General features: G+C 41.1%; 2 protein-coding genes across 3 annotated transcripts in view; both read left to right on the forward strand.

Moving 5' to 3' along the window:
• The window catches only part of chd1l (chromodomain helicase DNA binding protein 1-like), a 113,797-nt gene extending 110,599 nt beyond the window's left edge, over positions 1-3,198 (forward strand). For both annotated transcript variants that reach the window (XM_080203581.1, XM_080203582.1), the window contains 2 exons: positions 372-455; positions 1,578-3,198. In XM_080203581.1, coding sequence (XP_080059707.1) covers positions 372-455; positions 1,578-1,709 — 216 coding nt within the window. In that variant the 3' untranslated portion in view covers positions 1,710-3,198. The remainder of the gene's footprint in view (positions 1-371; positions 456-1,577) is intronic.
• A 5,969-nt stretch (positions 3,199-9,167) lies between these two features.
• Positions 9,168-25,259, forward strand: part of traf3ip2l (TRAF3 interacting protein 2-like) — a 59,369-nt gene continuing 43,277 nt past the window's right edge. Inside the window, exon 1 of the mRNA XM_080203584.1 lies at positions 9,168-9,537. Within this exon, the coding sequence (XP_080059710.1) occupies positions 9,530-9,537 (8 nt within the window). The 5' untranslated portion in view covers positions 9,168-9,529. The remainder of the gene's footprint in view (positions 9,538-25,259) is intronic.

The following is a 25,259-nucleotide window of genomic DNA, read 5'->3' on the forward strand; positions in this document are numbered from 1 at the left end:
GCATCAGACGACCAGGAGATAAGTGGGAATGTGTTCAAGGGAGATAGACGAACAGGCAAAGGGAAAATGTGGGAATGAAAGAAGAGGATGAGTTCCTCAAGGCTAGGGCACGGGAGGAACAGGGAATGTTTTGGCTCAAAAGGCATGCAGAAGAGGGCACGCAGCAGAGAGCATCTGACTTCTATCTTGTAGATGAGGAAATCCATGAACTTCTCACATGTGTTAGAGATAGAATATTGTGGGAACAAAATCTTATATCATATTTCATAAGATGCTGAATACACTATTTTCATTTGTGAACCTATTGTACATACAGTTGTGAATTATAATGGTTTTCCTTTGGTGGTGAGTATTTTCTTTAACATAAATGCACTTATAATGGTGACGTGGATCAGAATTTCTGTGCCGAAACTACTCATATTGTGGCAGAAGTGGATGATTCTAGCCAAATGCAGGTAAACAACATCAGTTGAAATAGAGTTCTTACTTTTATATGGTTTCATTTATTTTTTTCAACTTTTCTTGTATTTGCTTTCCTTTAGTTGCTTTCCTATATAAAACCTCAATGCAGCATTTCCACAAATCTCAAATATATAGGGATATGTCTTGAAATGATTTTCATTGAGGAAGGAAAAACATTATATTCAGCAAGAGGGGAAGAAAGGGAAATAAAACCGGATGAAGGTGAAGTTCCCAGGATATGACTGGGGAGAACAGTTTTGAGAATGTTTGCAAGGCAAAAGGTAGAGATAGACTGGCTGTCCTAGTTGGGAGATAACATTATAGAGTAGAAAAAAACAGATGTAATCAACAGTAGGTTACGGACATGGATGAGGTAAAAGATAAAAGATCCATCAGACTAATAAAAATATACTGTAGCTACCAGATAGTGGAAGAGAATTGGAACAAGAAATGTGTAGGCAAATCTATGAGGTGAATAGTAGATGGTGAATGATGATCATCTGAGATTTTAACTACCTCAAATAAACTGGTAGGGGGAGGTAGTGAAAGTAGAAAGGGAAAATGTGTTTTTACAATGGGTATAATGGAGATGATAGTGTGTGCAGGAGAAACATAGGAGAGGTGAACTAGTTTTAACATTTGTATTAAAATAGGCAAGTTTAGGGTCGAGGAAACCTGAGCCTTGGCTCAGACTACAAAATAGAGATATTTGTGGTCAAAGCTGGTAGAAGAGAATGGAGGTGGGGTGAGGTCTCTCAGAAGAAAGAAACACAGTGGGCACGGTTTTGCCATTTGTTCTTGCCACGCTCCTGCTGCAGTGAGCTTGGAGAATTTGGTGGCTAGCCGAATCTCCGTTCACTGCAGTGGGATGGGAAAATCCTGCCAATGTGAAGAGTGGTAAGATCCTAGCCAGTGAGTAAATTATGGTCACAGTTATAAAGATTTGTTTCCAAATGAACTGTATAATCTTTGCAACGTGGGTGGATTGAAGATAGACTTGATGATCGCAAGGTTTGGTGAAAAATGGAGGTGCAATTGTTCAGTTTCATACTTAACTCTTTTGTAAGCAATGAATGACAATGACCTCACTGATCATCTTTATGTCTTGACTCTAGGAGTTACAGGGCTACCTCCAGGAGAATCCAACAGCAGTTGTAGTCCAAGCTCGATGGCTTGAAGTTTGTTTTTCAAAACAGGAGAAGGTTGACACGTTTTTGTACGAAATAAAGTTAAATGACTCACAGTGAAGTTCACAAATGCAAAGATTATTCTGTCAGCACCATGAAAATGCTATGCAAATATGAGAATAGCGTAAATGGGTAATCAATATATGTGGGCTTGGGTTAAGAACAATAAAGTATTCCTATCTGTTGTTATCACTGAACTAAAAAAAAGTATTTCAATTTTATTCTTTGTATTTTTATATCATGAAAGTGGCTTTGACGCTGAAGTATTCATAATCAATTTGTTTGTCAATTTATTTTCTATGGAGCATTTTACAGGTGTTTCTCCAAATGGTGGTTTGATAGCCCAGTGGTTGTAGTGCTGGATGAACAACTGAGTGATCGTGAGTTCAAATTCTACTGTAGCAAGTTGTGAAATTAAATTCATAAAATTCAGTTTGGGAACTGGCATCAAAAAAACGACTGGACACTGCTGGATTCATGAAAGCCCATTTGGGTGGCTCACATCCTTCAGGAGTGTAAGATGTAAACTTCTATCCCTGACAGGTTACTCTACAGTTTGGATATAAGAATTACAAGAAATAATGGGACAGCAGTCAAACTTAAACACAAATGTCTTTGCTAGATATGAACAATAAAGAGCACTGTGACTATATCCCCTTGACAATGCATCTGTTACAGTTGGTCACAAATATATTACAAGAAATATATATGTACAATCACTCAATTATTGGTGAACTCCTTTCCTAATCATTACCTCAAGCAGCCGCCCAGGCTGAATCACCCTTCTGCATCAATGTTTATACCATTTTTTGCCCCAAGGTAGGCGAATGTTTAATTGACAAGATTATTATCTCATCAATGTCAACCATGAGCCACAGTTGTCCAGTGAGGTGTCCAATTCTTTGTTCAAACCATGATATTAGAATTCCTCTCACAATGCCCATGTGCTCAAAACCGCCTTCAGTAATTTCTCATTCCTTGTCGCAGTTTCAAAATCTTTATTTTCCACTCATAGAATTGAGAACAATTGAAGACTGTTAAGTTTCTGACTTCTTGCGGGACAGCACGGTGGCACAGAGTTTAGCATTGCTGCCCCATAGCTCTAGGATCCTGCGTTCGATTCCCGGTTTGGGTCACTATCTGTGTCGACTTTGCACATTCTCCCTCTGTTTGTGTGGATTTTCTCCGGGTGCTCTGGTTTCCTCCCACAGTCCAAAGATGTGTGGGTCTGCTTGATTGGCCATGCTAAATTGCCACATAATGTAAGGGGGACCAACAGGGTAAATATGTGGGGCTATGGGTGGGATTATGGTCGCTGCAGGCTCAATGGGCCAAATGGCCTCCTTGTGCACTGTAGGAATTCTGATTCTTGCAAATTGTTAGTTAGAGAAGTAATACAATGTCCAGCTGATGAAGCATATAAACATGTCTGATGATTTCGCTGCAATAAAATGATGTCAATCAATCTCAGCTTGAGTTCTATGCTGTCTTCAGAAGCACTTTTCATGAATGTAAAATTTGTCCAAAATCTTGACATTAAAGCAATAAGTAGCTACTAAACATGTCTGGTCATTGGTTTCAACTCATTTTGTGATGTTCTTGTGAGCTGAAAGTGTTTTCCTGGTGATTCTGTTCATCTTTCATGGTTGTTATAGCTGAATTCTGCATTTGATTTAAATTACCGATACTCCCCCAAAGTTAAATAGCTTCGGAAGTCTTGATCACAAATTTCAATTAAATTTGGGTGTACGGGTACACAGTTCACTGAAAGTGGCAATGCAGTTGGAGAAGGTAGTCAAGAAGGCATATGGCATGCTTACCTTCATCAGCCGGGATATTGAGTTTAAAAATTGGCAAGTCATGTTGCAGCTTTATAGGACCTTAGTTAGGCCACACTTAGAATATAGGGTTCAGTTCTGGTTGCTGCACTACTAGAAGGATGTGGAGGCTTTGGAGAGGGTACAGAAAAGATTTACCAGGATGTTGCCTGGTGTGGAGGGCATTAGCTATGAGGGGAGGTTGAAGAAACTTGGTTTGTTCTCACTGGAGTGACGGAGGTTGAGGGAAGACCTGATAGAAGTCTATAAGATTATGAGAGGCATGGACAGAGTGGATAGTCAGAAGCTTTTTCCCACGGTACAGAGTCAATTACATGGGGCACAGGTTTATGGTGCGAGGGGCAAGGTTTAAAGGAGATGTACGAGGCAGATTTTTTTACATAGAGAGTAGTGGGTGCCTGGAACTCATTGCTGGGGGAGGTAGTGGAAGCGGATACGGTAGTGACTTTTAAAGGGCATCTTGACAAGTACATGAATAGGATGGGAAAGAGGGATATGGGTCCCCGGAAGGGTAGGGAGTTTTAGTTAAGTCCGGCAGCATGGATGGTGCAGGCATGGAGGACTGAAGGGCCCGTTCCTATGCTGTAATTTTCTTTGTTCTTTGTAAAAGCACATTTAGTTGGTCAAAAATGTTATAACCTTTGATAGGGGGAATTTATCCCTTCCTGGCCTGGCCTACACTTAACTCCAATTCCTTTGGAAATTAAGAATGGACAAATAAAAAATCCTTCTAAAATCATCATAAAATTGCGAATTGATACATTTGACTGTAAATTTACCAGATACATTGGCTAGGGAAGCTGTTGGCATCTCGAGGGGGTTATGCCATGTCTCTTTAACGTGAACATCACATTTCTCGGTTCATCAGCCAGGGTGGGCAGGGTGTTACACTAGTTATATCAAAAAAAAGATTTCATGCAAAGTATTTTGTCTTCTATTATCAGAGAAGGCTTTGCAAATATTTTCATTTTCTTATTTGGGAATCCATTCCATTAGAAGTCATTTTTGGCTTGAAATGTAGAATTACAACAAACTCTTCCACCAAATAAGTCTCAAAATCAAATCCATCTAAGCCTTGAGGCAAATAAATCTCAATATCTGCATCTCCTTTCAACAAGTTCTTACTCCACCATTGCTAACAATTGCAATAGATATTTCTCTTTCGTAAGAAAGGTGATAGATTGTTTCTTTCATTTAGCTTTTCATTTCTATTTATCATGAGATCTGCATTCAGGGCTAATGTTGCCTTTCAACTTTCCAGGAACTTTATTTTATTTCACGGGATGTGGATATCATCGGCTAGGCCAACATAGTTGTGGGTCTGGAGTCACATGTAGGCCAGACCAAGTAACGATGCAAGATTTCCTTCTCTAAAGGGCATTATTGAACCAGATGAGTTTTTACAATCAACAATGGATTCGTGCATTTTTAATTCCAAATATTTTAAATTAGAATTCAAATTTCACCATCTGCTGTGGTAGGATTCTAAATTGGGTCCCGAGAACCTTTACTCTGGGTCTCTGGATTATTAGATCCAGTGACAATACCTGTATGCTGCTACCTTCCCATGCGATGTTGTATAAATCTTTTGCCTTTCTCTACATTGGTATGTATAATTTCATAAACAAATTAATCCAAAGATTGGTGGTGAGTCTCAGAGAGGTCATAATTTGAATGCTGCATTGAGTATTACCACTTCTAAATAAAGATGAAAATGACTTGAGTTAGTTATCCTAAGAGACGGTCTGTCTCTCCATTAATTTATGATGGCTGCCTGGGAAAAGAACATACGACAATTGAAACCAGGGTAAGTAATTAGGTAAACGTGTTTGTGTTTCTGTAGAATGTTTAGAAGTAGTAAGGTAAAAATTTATTATGGCTAGTTGTTAGGCACATAAGTGATGCAGACACATCTGAACTACAAGGCTTGAAGTACACCAGAAATTGGTCTTTAATAAATAAAATTGTCATTATCAGCCATCAACTGTCATGCCTCCAAAGATGGCTTTCCCGTGTAGGAAACTCAAATTTGAGTCACCTATCTCATCAGCAATGCTGCTTGGGAAAGTGTTGGAGAAGGAAAACAAAGGTACCAATTTCTATTTGAGTTGCTTCCTGATTGTAGGATTGCACATTTCTCAAGTTCATCAGTCTTACACTGGTATGCTGATACATTGATCTGGAAATATACGCTCAGTCTTGGGGCAAAAATGTTCATGCTCATATTTGCATGAAAGCTTTGCCTAATATTTTGTTTTATGTTAAGTACCTTGGCTAGGTGTGAAATGTAAAAATGAAAAAATGGGTGTGAACTGAGATAAGAACAGGAGTAGACAATTCAGCTCCCTTCAGTTTGTTTTACCATCAGTTAAATAAGTACTTCAATTCAAGTTAAAGTTTATTTATTTATTAGTCACAAGTAAGGCTTACGTTAACACTGCAATGAAATTACTGTGAAATTCCCCTAGTTGTCACACTCCGGCTGCTGTTCAGGTCAATGCACCTAACCAGCACGTCTTTCAGAATGTGGCAGGAAACCGGAACACCTGGAGGAAACCCATACAGATACGGGGAGAACCTGCAAACTGCACATAGTGACCCAAGTCGGGAATCAAACCTGGGTCCCTAGTGCTGTGAAGCAGCAGTGCTGACCACATAACTACCTTTACTCAACATCTCTTTATACCCTTAAACAAAAAGCTAGCGACCTTGGTCTTGAAAGTTTCAACTGACTTGGCCTCCATAGCCATTTGGGGGAGAGAGTTCCAGATTTTCACTGTTCCTTGCTTTCTGATTTCAATACTAAATGGCCTCTAAGATGATGCTCTAGTTCTGGATTTCCTCACTTGATTAAATAGTTCTTAATGGTTACCAATTGAATCCGCTTAATTCTTTTAAGCATCATGATTAGATTCCCCTTCAACCTTCTTGATAAATTCCAGCAATATGGTTTAAGTGTGTGCAATCTGTGATCATAATTGTAAATCCTGATTTGATTTTGATGAATCTGTGCTGTATCCATTTTTTCCTGAAGTTCAGTGCCCAAACTTGAAATGCAGTGTTTTAGATGGGGTGAGATTCTCCCAAAGAAATTCCAAGTGTCAAATTTGTGTAAAAACTTAAGTAAATCCTGCTGGTTTTTTCATCTGTGGATGTCAATTCAAATATATTTTAACGCAAAGGGGGAAGGAGAAAGGGATTTGCTTAGGGACAGACAAAGGAAACAAAAAGGACGTCAAAGTGGAGTGTTAAGTTCACAGTCTAGAGTGTTAAACTCAATGTTGAGCCCAGAAGGCAAATGCCTGCATAATCAGAAGATAAGATGCTATTCTTCCAGTTTGCGTTTGGCTTCACTGGAGCACTGCTGCAGGCCAATGACGAACATGATGCACTGGACAAAGGGTAAGACAGCAGCAACCTATCTGGCACCAACTCAGAAAACACTGGGATGATCCTATTAAGGTCTGTCATCTTCCATCATTTCAGTTTATAACCCAACTGCCAGATTCCTTTCTTTCCTGTCTTCATTCCTCCAGCTGTTCCTTTTGACACCATCTCATATTAATCATCTCTCATGTCTCTTTACTTGAAGGCTTGATCACCGATCAGTCTACTTGGCTATTCACCATAAGACTCTGCTCACAAGGGGGATTTTCGAAACAATGGCAAGCAGTACTGGGCGGCATAGTAGTACAGTTGTTCGCACTGCTGCTTTACAGTGCCAGGGACCGAGGTTTGATTCCCAGCTTGCATCACTATGTGGAGTTTGCACATTTTCCCCATGTCTGCGTGGGTTTCCTCTGGGTGCTCTGGTTTCCTATCACAGTCTGAAAAACATGTTGGTTAGGTGCATTGACCCAAACAGGTGCCATACTATGCTGACTAGTGGAATTTCACAGTAACTTCATTGCAGTGTTAATGTAAGCCTGACTAATAAATAAACTTTACTTTTGAAATGGCAGGATAATAAGAATGAAGGGTAAATATCAGAAACATACATGATGCTGATGTAATGATGTCAGATCACATGGAGAAGTAACACCAACCTGGAAGGTGAAGCTCCAACCTGTGTAAATACTCTAAATGCATAAATACTTGCTTTAACAAAGAGTAATGGTTTTAAGAAATTGTGGGCTTGAGCAGCACACTTTGGGAGAAAAGACAATCCCTAAAATCCCTGTCTAGACCCCTACCACACAATGAAACAGTGGCAGCAAGTAACAGACACATTTCACCTTAAAAAAGGAGATACTGGGCTGGAAAGACAAAAATAAAGACTCACCAAGACATCAGAGCAGCTGATACAAGTTGAGATACAGACCCAGTGGCCGAACAACAAGCAGCAACAGGCACAGTGGCACAGTGGTTAGCACTATTGCCTCACAGCGCCAGGGACCCAGCTTCGATTCCCAACTTGGATCACTGGGTGGAGTCTGCATGTTCTCCCTGTGTTTCCATGGGTTTCCTCTGGGTGCTCTGGTTTCCTCCCACAGTCTGAAAGATGTGCTGATTAGTTGCATTGGCCATGCTAAATTCTCCCTCAGTGTACCTGAACAGGCACTGAAGTGTGGTGACTAGGGGATTTTCACAATAACTTCATTGCAATGTTAGCCTACTTGTGACACCAATAAATACACTTTAACTTTAATCTTGAACTAAAACAGGATTCCAGGCCTCAGCAGAAGCAAGACATCTACACCACACTCCCAGAACCATTTCAGAGTGAAATGAATATGAAATATTTCATATTCGTGCATTATGAAAGCATATCCCACAGAGTTTAAATTAGATGTCCTATATCAATAGAAGGAAGGTATGATCATTGAAAAATTCTGCAACCAAGGCCATACAGAATTAAAACCGGGGTACCATAAGGAGAAACCACAGTGCCTTAATATCCTTGGAGAGAAAGCCAGTTGAACTTGGGCTTACTACTCAGATCTCAATGATGGAGAAAGATTTACTACAAGCTCTATAACCATGCAGAAGCACATTCATATCTACAGAACAGGGAGTAAGGAATACCCTTGATCTCAACAGAAGATAGGATGATTTGCCAAGGCTCCTCAGAGACTAATCCTGTGACGTTTGGGGGGAAATGTGGGTGGATGCAAATATGATCGGGATAAAGACTCGGGGAGAGACGTAGGGTAAAGAGTTAACATCAGAAACATGTATGGCATTGATATAACTATGGTGTCAGATTACATGACGGGGAAGTAGGGGGTTCTGGAAGAAGGTGAAGCTCCAGTTCCGTGTACAGGCCTAAATGTGTAAATACTGCTGTAAATCAAAAATAATGGTTTTGAGGAAATACAGACTCTATCAACATTAAGAGAATGCACAATCCCCCAAAACTCCTGTTTAGACTTCTATCCGACAAAATAAATAATTTCTGGCAGACAAGAAACCATTAAGAAACACATACTCATTAACAGCAGAACAAAAGGAGCAAAAGAAACTTTCAAAAGTATGGAATAGTTTGTTTTTTTCATAGCTCGCACGCAAGTCCTCCTAAACAGTGGCACTGTGACTGGAGGAGCATTTCACTTCGTGCTCGAGTGCAGGGATTCAAAAAGTTTTGCTTGCCGCAGTAAATGTCAAGCGGACTAATTTATTGATTGGCATTACGTGAAATTGTCCCACTAGAACGGAAGTAGGTTTGAAGACTTGGTTTGCAGATTTGTGTGTATAAGATACATATATGTGTGTGTAAGAGAGAGGAAAGACAGCAGCTCATAGCCGTGGAATCAGGATCTTTTCATGTAAAGTATCTGGACTTGTGCATTCCAACCTCGTTTCCAAGCGTTTGCTTTCCGAATGAGAGTATTGAGAATATGTCAGTGCTGAATCAGGAACCTCCCCTTCCCTGCAGTCGAGAAGCGCTGTTTTGCTGAAACAGGTTGTCTTGTTCCTGTACCTGCAGAGACTTGCGCCGAGGATCTGTGGCTGGGGTGAGGATCGTGCCCACAACTCGCATTCATGCTTCAGTTGCTGGAAAGGTTTCTGTTCGTATGAAAATCCCCGACTCCAAGTAGAAGCATGTTGAGGTAAGCTGAGAGTGGGCAGCTTTATCCTCTTGCCCTCTTCCTGCTTTGTGAATATAGTTTTCTCCTGGGGTATAAAAAAAAGCCCAACTTTCTTTCCCCGCCTAAGTTTGCTTCAAATGGGAATCCTCGCCAGAACAAAGTTTTATAATGCAGCGAGATTCAGGACATCCGAATGGTGTGCATCAATATCCATGTTGTTTCCTCTTTATTCTCGAGTAGAAGGGGTTTTATGTGCGAGTGAGTGTTAATATCCTCGACTTAGTTGAGTTTACTTGCTCGAACACGCGTTAAGGTAGCAGATTACACTAAAAACTGGTTGCGTTTTTTTTAACAGTTTGAATGTTGTAATTTTAGTTTTATTTTTACAATTTGGACGTTGTAATTTTAGTTTTATTTTTACAATTTGAATATTGTAATTCTAATTTTTGTACTTAAAAGTAAGGTGAACTATGTTACAATTACAGTTCTCCCAAATATTTGCTCTCTGCCAGTCACTTCCTGGTCTTGGCTTGTCGTACTTCCCAGCTCTTATGTGTTATAGTTGCCACGCTGGGTCAGTGTTATATTAAAGGGTGCTGAGGTCCTTAGTGTGTTCAAAGAAGCTTTTAGGAGATCGTTTTCACATTAGAGGGACAACGTAAAATATGTAAGAGGAATATATTATGAGTTCAGGAAAAATGCGCACTTAATGTGCAGGAAACATTATTTTAAAATCAGACTTATTCAATAAATTTTTTGCATTTTAGTGCAGAAGCATTTAAACACTCCAGATTTAGCATATTTTTCAACACAGTTATAAAAGAAAAATTAAAATTTTAAGCGATATAATCACAATTTATATACACTGGGTCAAAAGGTTTTACTATCTTGGTAGGCACTTCCATCTATTTTTATTTTCTTAAATTTTAAGTATTACAATGAACAGCATTTGGGTGGCACAGTGGTTAGCACTGCTGCCTCACAGTGCCAGGGACCTGGATTCGATTCCTGGCTTGGGTCATTGTCTGCACGTTCTCCCTGTGTCTTCATGGGTTTCCTCCAGGTGTTCCAGTTTCCTCCCCTAGTCTGAAAGGCATGCTGGTTAGATGTACTGGCCATGCTAAATTCTCCCTCAGTGTACCCGAACAGGCAGCAGAGTGTGGCGACTAGGGGCTTTTCACAGTACCTTCATTGCAGTGTTAATGTAAGCCTACTTGTGACACGAATATAAAAAATTTAATTTGTATGCTTGGTTTGCTGTTGTTTAGGAAATACTTTCCCCAGACTTATTTCCATTTGTAATGGTTCTGGAAGAAACAATAATGCCATGACAGGGCTGTGAGACAGCGAGAGGAAATGAAAGTTGGCTATTACTAGCAGTTCAAAACCAACTTGAGAATTATGGTTATGGTTTCTTTGTTGAAAGAAGGACATAACTGTATTAGAAACAATTCAAAGGGTCACTTGACTGACTCCTGAGTTGAGGACAAGTTGAGAGTTTAGAAGAATGAGGCTAACTTAATGAAACATGTAAGATCTTGAGAGGATTTGACAGAGTGGATGCTCAAAGGAAGTTTCCTCTTGTGGGAGAGCCAAAAACCACGGGGCACAGGTTAAAAATAAGGGGTCTTCCATTTAAAGTAGAGATATGAAGAATTTTTTCCTCTGATGGTTGTGAATTTGTGGGCATTCTGAAGAGAGTGATCAAGGGAGGGTTATTGAGTTAGATAGATTCTTGATTGACAAGGGAGCTCAACGGCATGGTGGGTAGGAAGGAAAGTGGAGCTAAGGCCACAATGAGATCAGCCATGATCATATTGAATGGCACAGCAGGCTCGAGGGGCTGAATGGCCTACTGCTGCTCCTATATCATAAATTCGAATGTAGGTAAAATCCAACAGTTACTAGCTCGAGATGCAAACAGTTGTAGGGATATATCCCTTTGGAATATAGGCAATTTAAATAAATTCCTTTACTAATTTTAATATATGAAAGTGTTGAATTTCTTTTTTGACATGGCACTGCTGATTTAATGTGGTAAACGTGGGACTGAACTGCTCAAAGCCAAGTGCAGGGTTAGTTTATTCAACCAGCAAACAATTGAGGTTGGTATAATTTGGCATGAGAAATCTGTTGATTTGATATCCAGTAAGTGGAAAGGGTCTGTCTGGTTGGGTTTTAAGAAAGCATTTGACAAAGTACTACACGCGACTAGTTAACAAAATTGAGAATCATAGAATAGGAGGATCAGTACTGTCTGTGCAATCATTTCTCAAGTGAATGCACAGATTCTGAATGGAGCAAGACCCAGACAATATTAAGGCTTGGGCTGATACGTGGCAAATAACATTCATGTCACACAAGTGCCATAGTAAAAAGTCTGACAATACCAGGTTTTAGTCCAACCGATTTATTTGATAGTAAACTCACTAGCTTTCGAGGGGTTTCCCTCTTCTTCAGGTGAATGGAGAGTTCTGGCCTCAGACAGAGCATATAAAGTACAGACAGTTTACAGATTACTGATTAGAATGCGAATCTTTACACCTAACCTGCTGTTCAAGTCCTAAAGTGGCCGACAATGTGAGTGGAAGGAGCACTGATCACAGGTTAAAGAGATGTGTATTGTCTCCAGACAGTACAATAAGTGAGGTTTTGCAAACCCAGGCAAGTCACAGGGGTTACAGATAGTGCGGGTGTTGTCAGACTTTTTACTGTGTTTACCCCAGTCCAACGCCGGCATATCCACAACACAAGTGCCAGGCAGTGATTATCTCCACCAAAGAGAGAATCAAACACCTGATGTTCAATGGCATTACCGTCACTGAATCTCACACTATCAGCATCATTGGGGTTACCATTGACCAGAAACTGAACTGGACTGGCTATATAAATAATGTGATTACAAGAATAAGTCAGAGGCTGGGTATTTTGCAGCATATTGCTCACCTCCTGACTCATCAAAGCCTGGCTACAATTTTCAAGGAACAAGTTGTGTGTGTAATGGAATACTCTTCATTTGGCTGGATGTGTATAGGTTCTACCAACACTTCAGAAGCTCAACATTATCTAGGGCAAAGCAGTCCACTTTATTGGTACCCCATTCGCCGCTTGAAATATTCACTCCCTCAAGCACTGAGGCACAGTGATAGCAGTGTGTACCATCTACAACGTGTACTGCAGCAAACCATGAAGCTTCTTTGGACAGCACCTTCTGAAATTACAACCTCTATGACTTAGATGGATAAGAGCAGATGTATGGGAGCCCTACCGTCTGGAAGATCCCCCTCCAAGCCACTCACCATCCCTACTTGCAACTTTAACACTATTCCTTCACTGTTATTGGTCAAAATCCTGGAACTCCCTTTGTAATACACTCTGGGTGTTCTGACACCATTGGTTCAAGAAAGCCGCTCACCACCACCACCTTGAGGCTGACTAAGAATGTACAACAAATCCTGGTCTGGCCATTGACACCGACATCTGGTGAAAGAATTGGGAAATACACACATTGGTAATAGTGATCTATGCTAAGACCATTGTTTGTTTCTTAAAAAAAAGGTATAAATGACTTGATATTGGACAACAGAATAAAATTTCAAAATTTACTAATTTGTACCATACCTGTAAGCGTGGCAAAGAGTGAGAATGATACCAGTTGACTATAACATGGTGTAGGCTAGCAAATAAAATGTAATTTAGAGAAATGTGAGGTGATGCATTTCGGCAGAAAGGATAAGGAGAGGAAATAATGGCTTAAGGAACCAGCTGTAAAACCATGTAGGGACAGGGGAACCTGGAAGTTCTTATGCATAAATCATTGAAAGTCACAGGGCATGTTTGCAAAGGCATGGGAAATTGGGCTTGTGCTTTATTCTGTGTTTGATTCAGTTATTGATCTATGTCACAATACATGATTGTTTAAGCCTGTGGATGGAATTAGAAAGTTAGGAAATCAGAAGATTCCAGAAAAGACCAAAAGCTCTGGATTGAAACCAGATGTTGGAAATCCTGTGCGTTCTGAGATGTATTAAAATGCTATAAACAAACCTGTTGCTGATTCAAAATTAGTCGTCTTATGCATTCCTCAAATAAATCAGATCTATAAAATTTACAAAAAACTGGCAAATACATAAATGCAGCGTATGAAAAGTAGGAAAGTCACGCTAAACCATTTAAAACACTGGTTATTTAATTTGATTTTGATTTATTATTGTCATTTGTATTAGTATACAGTGAAAATTATTATTTTTTTGCATGCTATAGAGACATAGTATACCATTCACAGAGAAAGAAAGGAGAGGGTACAGAATGTAGTGTTACAGTCATAGCCAGGGTGTGGAGAAAGATCAAATTAATGCAAAGTAGATCCATTCAAAAGTCTGACAGTAGCAGGAAAGAAGCTGTTCTTGAGTTGGTTGGTACATGACCTCAGACTTTTGTATCTTTTTCCCAATGGAAGGAGGCGGAAGAGAGTTTGTCCAGGGTGTGTGGAGTTCTTAATTATGCTGGCTTTTTTTCCGAGGCAGCGGGAAGTATAGACAGAGTCAATGGATGGGAAGCTGGTTTGCTACATTCACGACTTTTTGTAATTTCTTGCAGTCTTGGGCAGCCTAGAAGCCATACTAAGCCCTGATACACCAGAAATAATGTTTTCTATGGTGCACCTATAAAAGTTGGTGAGAGTCGTAGCAGACGTGCCAAATTTCCTTAGTCTCCTGAGAATTTAAAGGCTTCGGTAGGCTTTCTTAACTAAAGTGTCAGCATGGGGGGACCAGGACAGGTTGTTGGTGATCTGGACATCTAAAAACTTGAAGCTCTTGACCCTTTCTACCTTGTCCCCGTTGATGTAGACAGGGGCATGTTTTCCACTCTGCTTCTGAAGTTGACGACAATGTTCTCCTTTTAGGTTAGGTCACAACTAAAGAAAAGCTTTCTAAATTTCAGTGACTTCAGGAAGAATGTGTGAGGATGCAGAGAAGATTCACCAGAATTGTTTCAGGGACGAGGGATTTTAGCCACAAGGCTAGATTTGAGAAGCTGGAATTGTTCTCCTCGGAGCAAAGGAGATTGACAGAAAATCTGAAGGATAAACAAGAATATGATAGGTTTAGCTAAGATAGAGAAAGAAAAGCTTTCCTGATCAGTACAAAGACAGGAGACACAGATTTAGGCTTTTGAACAGGGGACGTAGGGGAGAGATGAGGAAGAACATTTTACACAGTGAGTGGTAATGACCTTGACTGTGCCTATGAGGATGGTGAAAGTGAAGGCAATGAGTTGTTTCAAAAGATCGAATAGGCACTCGAAGGAAATAAACTCTCAGGGCTGTACCAGAGTGGGGAAATAGGACTGACTGAATTGTGCAACAGAGACTAAATGGGCTGAATGGCCTCCTTCTGTGCCATAATGAATTTATACGATGCTGTTTCTGAAATCAGAATTGAGCCCAGCTATAATTGTAGTCAGTATCTTGGTCTGATTTCTTGAAGGATATTTTTAGAATTTCTTCGGTGGAAATTTCTGGTAAATCTTCACATTATTGAACTCAACTTCTGAATGTTATGAGTCAGCTTTCTAAAAAAAGAAATTTTCATACCCCTCCTTGCAGAGAGTGCCAGAATTATGAATGAACTGAATCAATAATTATGAGGAATTTTGAGACATAGCAACCACAATGGTGTGCTTTAAAGATCAGTTGCCTAGTAACTTATTAGTTCTCTGAATTTTATACATTAAGTTACAGGCTTAATAAACATTCACCCCAGACAATCTGTGTTAGTGTTTAGACTATTTGCTCGCATGGAGATTAATCACATTTAATTCTAAGGGCCATGTTCTTCAACTCTTCTCCACCCTTAACTTAAACCTTGAATATTGATGCAGTTTACATGCTTCAGTCATTAACTGTGGAGTTAAATACACAGCCATACAATGGTGCAAAGTACTTTCTTCCCCGTAATATGCAAAATTCAGTCTCTATGGCCTTTTGTTTTGAAAACCTCAATTGCTGGAAAAAGTACGCTTCTATCTATCCTGTCTCATCTTTTCATAATTTACATTATTCTAATGAAATGAGAATTAAACTTATTATTTCCTCCTATCAACTTGTATCCCACTCTTGGTCAGATGCCTAATATTATACGTGATACTAGCTTGTAAGATTTTATGTGTTAAGTTACAATTACGCAGTCACCTGATGAAGGGACAGCGCACTGAAAGCTTGTGCTACCTAATAAACCTGTTGGACTTTAACCTGGTGTTGTGAGTCTACTTACTGTGCCTACACCAGTCCAACGCAGGCAACTCCACATCATGATTTTATGTATGCTTATTGTTACCTTTTTAGTATTCTACAGCACCTTTTTGATGTATATTAATAACATGGACTTAAGTATGCAGCAAGAATTTTGAAGTTTGCAGATGAAACTCAGAAGTGTAACAAACAATTGAGGATAGTAATGGGTTTCAGGAGGAGGTAGATAGACTGGTGAAATAGTCAGCCACGTGGCAGATAAAATATAACTCACCTGATGAGGGGGCTGCCAAATAAACCTGTTGGACTTTAGCCTGGTGTTTTGAGACTTGTTACTGTGTTTACCCCAGTCCAACGCTGGCTTCTCCACATCAGATAAAATGTAATGCAGAGGAGTAGTAATTGATTCATTGTACACACACAATGGGGGAGGGAGTGGCATGGTAGCACAGTATTTAGCACTGCTGCTTCACAGCGCCAGGGACCTAGGTTCGATTCCCAGCTCAGGTCATTGCCTGTGTGGAGTTTGCATGTTCTCCCCGTGTCTGCGTGCGTTTCCTCCCACATTCGGAAAGACATGCTTGGGTGCATTGACCTGAACTGGTGTCAGACTGTGGCGGCCACGGGAGTTTCACAGTAACTTAATTGCAGCCTTACTTGTGACTAATAAATAAACTTTTTTTTGAACACAAATGTGGTATGGCTTGTTAAGAGGAGTGTCGAGGCATATAGAATCTTAGATTTATTATTAAATTTAATAACTTTTCAAAAGGGAATTGTAAAATTCTTGAAGGGGAAATATTTGGAGGGCTTTGGGGAAATAAGGGGTGATTGGAACTAATGGGACTCTTTGGAAGGGCCTGCACAGACATAATGGGCTTGAACTGGATGGGGGGAGGGGGAATTAAAGTTAACTGTAAAGAACTTGGGCACCAATTTCATTTTAAATCTTGTGTTCCATGTAGTCTTGGCTGATCATATACCTGCAAGTCACTCATTTGTAGAAGTAGCTGTACTTTTAATTTTCTTACTTGAAAATGGCAGGACAGTTTGAGAGATGGGTTAATAAAGTGTGCAATATCCTAGGCTCTACTAGTTGCAGCATAATGCACAAGAGCAAGGTGGTTGTGTTGAACTTATAGCAGTTTGGGCTCTGTTGATGTACTGTGTCCAGTTGTGAGTTCATTGGGAGTGCAGAAAAGATTCACAAAATGGTTTCATGGATGAGAAACTTCAGTAGAGATTGTTTTCCTTGAGGAGAAGGTCGGGGGACAGAAGGCTGAAAGAAGCTTTGATAGAGGTAATCAAAATCATGAGGGGTCTGGATAGAGTAGACCAGGAGAAACTGTTCCCACTTATCAAAGTATCGCGAACAAGAGGGCACAGATTTAAAATAGTAACAAAAGTATAAATGACGAAAAGCTACTTTTCCAGGCATTGAGTAGGTAAGGTCTATAATGCACTCCCTGCCAGTGTGATGGAGACAGCTCCAATCGAAGCATTCAAATTGGTCTGTTCATCTGAAAAGGAATAGCATATACGGTTACAGGTAGAAGTTGGCCGAATGGCACTAAGTAACTAGAATCCCTACAGTGTAGAAGGACGCCATTCAGCCCATTGAGTTGACTACTTGGAGCTGGTACAGACACAATGGACCAAGTGATCTCCTCCAGCACAGTGACAAGTCTGCAATTGCACGAATGGACAGAATTGCATTCACTATTGTATCACCCTGTGAAAGTTTTTAAAGTTTGTTTATTAGTCACAAGTACATTTACGTTAACACTGCAATGAAGTTACTGTGAAAATCCCCTCGTCATCACACTCCGGAACCTGTTTCGGGTGCACTGAGGGGGAACTTAGCGTGGCCATTGCCATAACCAGCACATCTTTTGGATTGTGGGAGGAAACGGGAGCACCCGGAGTAAATCCACGCAGGCACGAGGAGAATGTGCAGACTCTGCACAGACAGCGACCCAAGCCGGGAATGGAACCTAGGTCCTGGCACTGTGAGGCAACAGTGCTCACCACTGTGCCACCATGCCACCTCACTTATTGTTAACAGCATTATCAACCTGAGACACTATCTTTAATTCTGGTGAACCTGCAGTTTCCAGTCTCTTTGCTTTTCCACATCCGTAAACTTCTATCCTGAGGACGTTTACTGGTGTTCTGTTTTGTTAAGCAAAGAAAAACTGCTCATCAACAACATATTTATCTTGTACCTTTAATGTAGTATAATATCTCACGGTGCTTCACGTTAGCATTATAAAAGAAAATAAAGGCACTGCCACCGAAGATTAAAATTCAATAGGCCAAAATTTGAGGAGCGCAGATGGTTGGAAGCCCTCTTGGGTTGGAAGAGATTAGAGATGGGTGCCGGAATTTTACTGCCTCATCCACCCCAGAATTGGGGCAGGCGAGGCGCACAAAATGGCAATCTCCGTTGGCCTCGGGCGAGCGAGGTCATAAGATACCGGCAGGGGAGTGGGTGAGGCCATGGAGGGATTCCAATGGAGAATTTTAAAATCAAGATTTTGATGTTGCATGATTAGGAGCCAATGTACATCAGCGAGAAAGATAGATGAATGGGACTTGGATGGGAGTTAAGACACGGGCAGCAGAGTTTTGGATGACCTCAAGTTAATGGAGGGTAGAATCTGGGAGATCAGACAAATGAATCAATGTGCTACCTCTCGTCAAATCCAGAGATAACAAAGACATGAGGGTTTCAGTCACAGATCAGCTGAGACAGAGACAGGTCATGTTATATTACAGAGGTGAAAATAGGTTGTCTTAGTAATGGCGTGCATAGGTGACCGGAAACTCATTGCATTAAATTCCAGTTGTCTCCCTTTTTGCCCATTTCCCCGTCTCACCAATATAGTACTGCAGTTTCCTGTGGTCTTGTAAAGAATTTCTTGATACATCCTGTTTTGCTATCACTTGAAAATGTTCATGCCAGTTTGTTCTTTGCCTTTGGCCAAATTACTGCTGTATGCCACCAAAGGAGAAAATGCTGGAAAATCTCAGCAGGTCTGGCAGCATCGGTAAGGAGAGAAAAGAGCTGACATTCTGAGTCCAGATCACCCTTTATCAAAGCTAAAAGGCGTAGAAAATGGGAAATATTTATACTGTAGGATGAAGGATTGAAAGATGAATCATAGCCACAGAAATCAGGGGTAAAGGCTGCTAATGGCAGTTCATATAGAGAGAATAAAGGGTGCGAATGGCCAAATGACAGAGAAACTAAAATCAGAGGGTAAGCTGTGACAGATGAAGATGTGGGATGGATGGGAGAGGTAAAATTTAGCAAAGGGGGAGAAAAGGTACGGAAAGGAAGGATAAAGTAGGGGGGAAAGAGTGGGGTGAAGGAAAAAGAAAGACAATAAAGAAACAAATGATAGAGAACAGTAAAAAAATTAAAGAAAATGAAAACAAAGGGGTCAAGGTGGGGTAGTGCTGATCATCTGAAGTTGTTCAATTCAATGTTGAGACCGGAAGGTTGTAAAGTGCCCAGCCGGAAGATGAGACGCTGTTCCTCCAGTTTGCGTTGAGCTTCACTGGAACATTGCAGCAAGCCAAGGACAGACATGTGGGCGTGGGAGTGGGATCGTGTGTTAAAATGGCAAGCAAGGTCAGGGTCCTGATTGCACGCAGATCAAAGGTGTTCAGCAAAGCGATCACCCAGTCTACGCTGATATTCAGGAGATCACATTGGGAGCAGCGAATGCAATACCCCAAATTGAAAGAGGTGCAAGTGAAATGCTGCTTAACCTGGAGATGAATGTTTTGGACCTTGGATGGTGAGCATGGAAGAGGTAAAGGGACAGGTGTTACGCTTTTTGCAATTGCATGGGAAGGTGCCATGAGTGAAGGGAGAGGTGTTGGGTATAGTGGAGGATTGGACTAGGTTATCCTGGAGGCAACAGTCTCTGCAGAATGCTGACAGAGGGAGTGAAGGGAAGATATGTTTGGTGGTGGCATCATGCTGGAGTTGGCAAAAATGGAGGATTATGCTTTGCATGCAGAGGCTGGTGGGGTAAGATATGAGAACAAGGGGGACTCTATCCTTGTTCTGGGGACGGGGTGAGGGTTGTGGCGCAGGAGATGGACTCACGCTATTGAAGGCCCTGTCGACAACTGTGGGTGGAAATCCATGGTTGAGGAAAAAGAAGAACTGTAGCTGGAATCTCCTCAAAAGTGTGCGGTCCATCACCCAGTGGCGATGACTCATCTTTCATTCCCTCACCCTATGAATATTGACATTTGTCATTAATTAATTTAATGTGGTTTCTAGATAACACTGTAGTTCAACACTGAATTCTATGACCATAACACCCCCAAAATAGAAGCTAAATGCTGGTGACATAAATTACTTTTTTAAGATTGTTAACACCCGTAAAAAGCCTCTGGAACTTACCTATCTCAGTGTAAATATCTCCCACTTTCTATGCCTTTTAGCTTTGACAAAGGGTCATCTGGACTCGAAACGTCAGCTCTTTCCTCTCCTTACAGATGCTGCCAGACCTGCTGAGAATTTTCCAGCATTTTCTTTTGGTTTCAGATTCCAGCATCTGCAGTAATTTACTTTTATTACTGCCATATGCAGTGCCTAGAGGTGGCCTGATATTGAATCCTGAGGAACCACTTTGAGCCACCCTGACACGCTACCCTTAAGCTCCAGCCTTGCTTTGTGGTCCTATGTTATATATATGTTGCTGCTACAAAATTTGTTTGAGGCTGTTGTAGAAATCAGTCTTCACTGAGTCTTCACATAAGTATCACATGATTCCCAGGAGACCTGCATATCAGGAAAAGTGAATTTGATGGCTTAAGTTGAGATAAGGTTTCAGACCATTTGACCTGTAACATCTTCCAGGCTTGCAACACTCAGAAAACTCTGCTGACTTCTGATTCTGGCCTTACATTGTTTAAAAACCCACTTTTTTTTCATCTGTCCCTAATTTCTCCTCCATAGTTTACTTGTTATTTATTTGTCTGACTGCGCAACTGTAAAACATCTTAGTATATAGCTCAAGGCACTTTTTTGATGCAAATGAACACTCCGGTTTGGGTACATTGAGGGAGAATTTAACATGGAAATGCACTTAATCAGCGTGTCTTTCAGACTGTGAGAGGAAACCAGGGCACCAGGAGGAAACCCACGCAGACACAGGGAGAACATGTGGATTCATCACAGACAATGACCCAAGCGGGGAATCAAACACAGGTTCCTGCCGCTGTGAGGCAACAGTGCGAACCACTGTGCCATCGTGCCGCCCCTCATTAAAATAAAAAGTTTATTTATTTATTAGTCACAAGTAAGGCTTACATTAACACTGCAATGAAGTTATTGTGACATTCCCCCCGTTGCCACAGTCCGGCGTCTGTTCGGGTCAATGTGCCTAACCACCAAACTAATTAGTGTTATTTTGATTCCATCATTTGTCATGGATCATTTCAATGTGGTTTTCAAATCGGATGACATTGCAGAGTGCTTACCTACAATTACTGGTTAATAATCCAAGACTGAATGTAGCATTGGAATGACTTGGCATAATTTATGTTAGATTCTAAATCGTAAACCAGCACTGGTGGACAGACATAATTGTATGTAATCAATAGGCAATGAGACAGGTAGGTTCCAGAGGCTTTTTATGGGTGTTAACAATCTTAAAAAAGTAATTTATGGCACCAGCATTTAGCTTCTGTTTTGGGGGTGTTATGGTCATAGAATTCAGTGTTGAACTACAGTGTTATCTAGAAACCATATTAATTAATGACAAATGTCAATATTCATAGGTGTAACCATCATTCTTTTAGCATTCTCTAAATACCTTAGCAGACGAATGCCAGAAAAAATGCTCGTGCTACCTGACCCTGCCTTTTAAGATCATATTGCATCATCTATTGGCATGACTTGTGTCCTTGCTTTCAGTTAAGTGGCAGTAAAGCATGACTGCTCAAGATCGGCTCGAAGATTTTGGATTCTTTTCAGTTTGGCAACATCCTCTCCTTCCACAAAACATTAAAAATGCTTGCAACTATGGGTTTTTATTGTACTCAGGCTGTTCTTAGAAACATAGCAGATAGGAGACCATTTGGCCCTTCGAGGCTGCTCCACCATTCATCACAATCATGGCTAATCGTCCAACTCAATAGCCTAATCCTGCTTTCTCCCCATAACCTTTGATCTCCTTGCCCCAGGTGCTATTCCTAGCCACCTCTTGCATACATTCAATGTTTTGGCATCAACTACTTCCTGTGGTAACGAATTCCGCAAGCTCACTACTCTTTGGGTGGAGAAATGTCTCCTCACCTCCGTCCTAAATGGTCTGTTCTGAATCCTCAGACTGTGACCCTTAGTTCTGGACTCCCTCACCATCGGGGACATCCTCCCTGCATCCAGCTTGTCTTGAAAGAATGTTAAGGGGCATTGATCCTTTTGATCCAGAGATACGTGTGTCATAAGATGTTGAGATTATCAGAATACTGCCATTTGAGCCACCAATCCAGCATAGGGACAATAATTCATTCTTGTTTCTTTTTCTTTCTCTGATTGATCTGCATGTGTTTTCTGTTGTATGCTTTTTAGCAATGTTTTTGAGTAGCTGACACAAGGGTCTGTGGGAGTGCCTCAAAAGTTTGAAAAGTATTGCTGTTAAGCAATAGAGTGGTAGAAATTCTTGAGGTGCATTGCTCCATCTGGATTAGGTGAAGGTTGTTCTGAGAGAGGCTCTTAATTCTACAGGACCCTGTATTGAAACGTGGAACTTTCGTGACACCAAGTTGTTTATATGTTTGCGTTGGATAAAATGGGCACAAAACATATCTCTTTACCATGATTGAAATTCTAATTGTACTTGTAAATTTTTTTGATTCGTAATATTTATTTTGAGTGTGAGCACAGCGTATAGTATAGAGTGAGAGACAGTATCACTGGTGCCTCCGCATGTCTAGGGTTCTGGTGATTCTCATTTTCCACAAACTCCAGGAATTGGTGCCATGGGGACTCGGAGGGAATCCATTGCCAGTGGCTCTAAAAGTCACTGCCATACTGAGTGTCCAAACGAGTCGCTACTTCCAAGGCTCCACTTGGGACTTGTGTGGGATCTTGCACAAGCATCAATGCACAACTGCATACATGAGATAATAGACCGCCTCTTGTAACATCTCAGCAATGTCCCAGTTACCACAGAAGCCCAGTAGAGAGAGGAGCAGCTCTACAATACATAGTACCCTCGTAACTATGCGCCTTAGTCTGACAAAGCTCCTTGAGGAGATCCAGCTGCCAAAATGGCAACAATGCAGTGTATTACCGCAATAGTATAACTGAAAGGTCTGTAACCCAGTGCAGAAAGAGGGTGAATGATTAGATCTATTCCAGCAGGACAAGTTAATCAACTAATATCTCTCAATTCACATTAACCAGCCTATCAGGGATCTCACATTGCCAAGGGGAGCCAAGGCAACTGAGGACATTATGCAGGACTGGGAGCTCTCCTTCATATGTTGAAATTGTCCTGCATGAAGAACAGTCAAAAGATTGTGAGCAGGACATATGCCAAGGCAGTTAAGGATGCCTGCCTTGTGTGGGTGGTGGTGGAGCAGTGGGTGGGGTAAGGACATGATCGACATAGGATGTGAGCCCTGATGGAGGTGCAACAGTGTGTGTGAGAGGGAAACATCCATGTGGAGCGTGGGATGCCTGATGGACTTGCGAATGTGAGTTGAGAGTTATGAGTTGGTTAACTCACCCTGCTGGATCAGATCTGTTCGTTCACTCTCTTTCTGCAATGGACCGCAGAAGTTTTCTGTGCCACGTTGTGCTGGTTGCCAAGGACACTACTGTCCAAGCTGGAGTTGGCGACACTGGTGGACCTCCAGCCATTATTCGAATAGAGGACATTGCAGTGGGCCTCCACAGCAGGTGGTCCAGCAAAATGGTACTGAACTTCAGAGCCGCACTGTTTTTGCCTTTTAATGGCCATTTTCTCCCTGGGGCTCTCCTGGCCTGGTGACATTGAGAAGCTGGTGCGGGGCTGCGGTTTAAATATGGCGCGGGCAGATGAAAAAACAGCTGGAGTCACGGTGGGGCAGGTGAATCAGAGGTGGCCTGCCTGTTACCCGATATGTTTTTGGTTTTTGCATCATTAATGAGGCAGAGAGTGAACAAGGCGACGTGAAAATCTGCCCTTGTGCTGGAATAAGGAGAATGCACTTGGTTGTCTGGATAGGTTAAATAAATAGGACTCTATCTAGGAAGTACGGTGTGGAAGTTTAATCATCAGAAAACTATGAATAATTAACAGTCATTTTATCAATATTTTGGATCAAAAAGCAAATGATAGGTACTTACAAACCTGTTTATTTAGAAAATCTAATAACGTTTGGAATTTACGTTTGACGCGCTTCCTGTGACCTGGTAAACCAAGTAACTATTTTAAAAGGAGAAAACAATTGTTCCAAATTTGTACAGCTGTCAACTGTTGGCTTTTGGAAGTTGCACCACAGATATTTACTTACCATTTTGATTGAGTGCAGTTTTATACGTAAATCCCTTTCACTTGGGCTGCATGCTGGCACAGTGGTTAGCACTGCTGCCTCACAACGTCGGGCCTGGGTTCGATTCCAGTCTTGGGTCACTGTCTGTGTGGAGTTTGCACGTTCTCCCCAAGTCTGCTTGGGTTTTGGGTGCTCTGATTCCCTCCTACAGCACAAAGATGTGCGGGTTAGGTGGATTGGCCACGCTAAATTGCCTCTTAGTGTGAGGGGGATCTAGCTAGGTTAAATGCATGGGGTTATGGGGATACGGCTTGGGTGGGATTGCGGTTGGTGCAGACTAAATGGACTGAATATCTCCTTCTGCACTGTAGGATTCTATTTCTGTAAGAAGCCTTACAACACCAGGTTAAAGTCCAACAGGTTGGACTTTAACCTGGTGTTGTAAGACTTCTTACTGTGTTTACCGCAGTCCAACACCAGCATCTCTACATCGGATTCTATTTCTAGCAGGAGTGTTTTTTTAAAAACTTCATGACATTAAAGGAACTTTAATATTGATGCCAAATTCTTCTTATTCTCAGAAACTGGTTAATATTACAATTCCCAGGGAGAGAAGGCTTTAAATGGTACCCAGATCCCCACAAGTAGTTGAATGATGGAAACTTTGTTGTAAAGCCACGAGACTGTTGATGGAGTTTGAGCTTTTTGAGCTTTGACAAAGTGTCATCTGGACTTGAAATGTCAGCTCTTTTCTCTCCTTCCAGAGGCTGCCAGATCTGCTGAGATTTTTTTCTTTTGGTTTCATATTCCAGCAGTAATTTGCTTTTTTTTTAATGGAATTTGTAATGAAATCGTTTACAAACACCAACACTGATTCCAACAGCAGTGCATTCTCCGTAAACATCACTTCTACCATCACAGATGTCCCTGTCGCCTAGCTCTGCCCAACTATGTGCTAGTAAGATGTAGTATTAATAATTGA

This window comes from Carcharhinus amblyrhynchos, chromosome 15 (genome assembly GCF_965287045.1).
Source record: "Carcharhinus amblyrhynchos chromosome 15, sCarAmb.v2.hapA, whole genome shotgun sequence".
NCBI classification, from domain to species: Eukaryota; Metazoa; Chordata; class Chondrichthyes; order Carcharhiniformes; family Carcharhinidae; genus Carcharhinus; species Carcharhinus amblyrhynchos.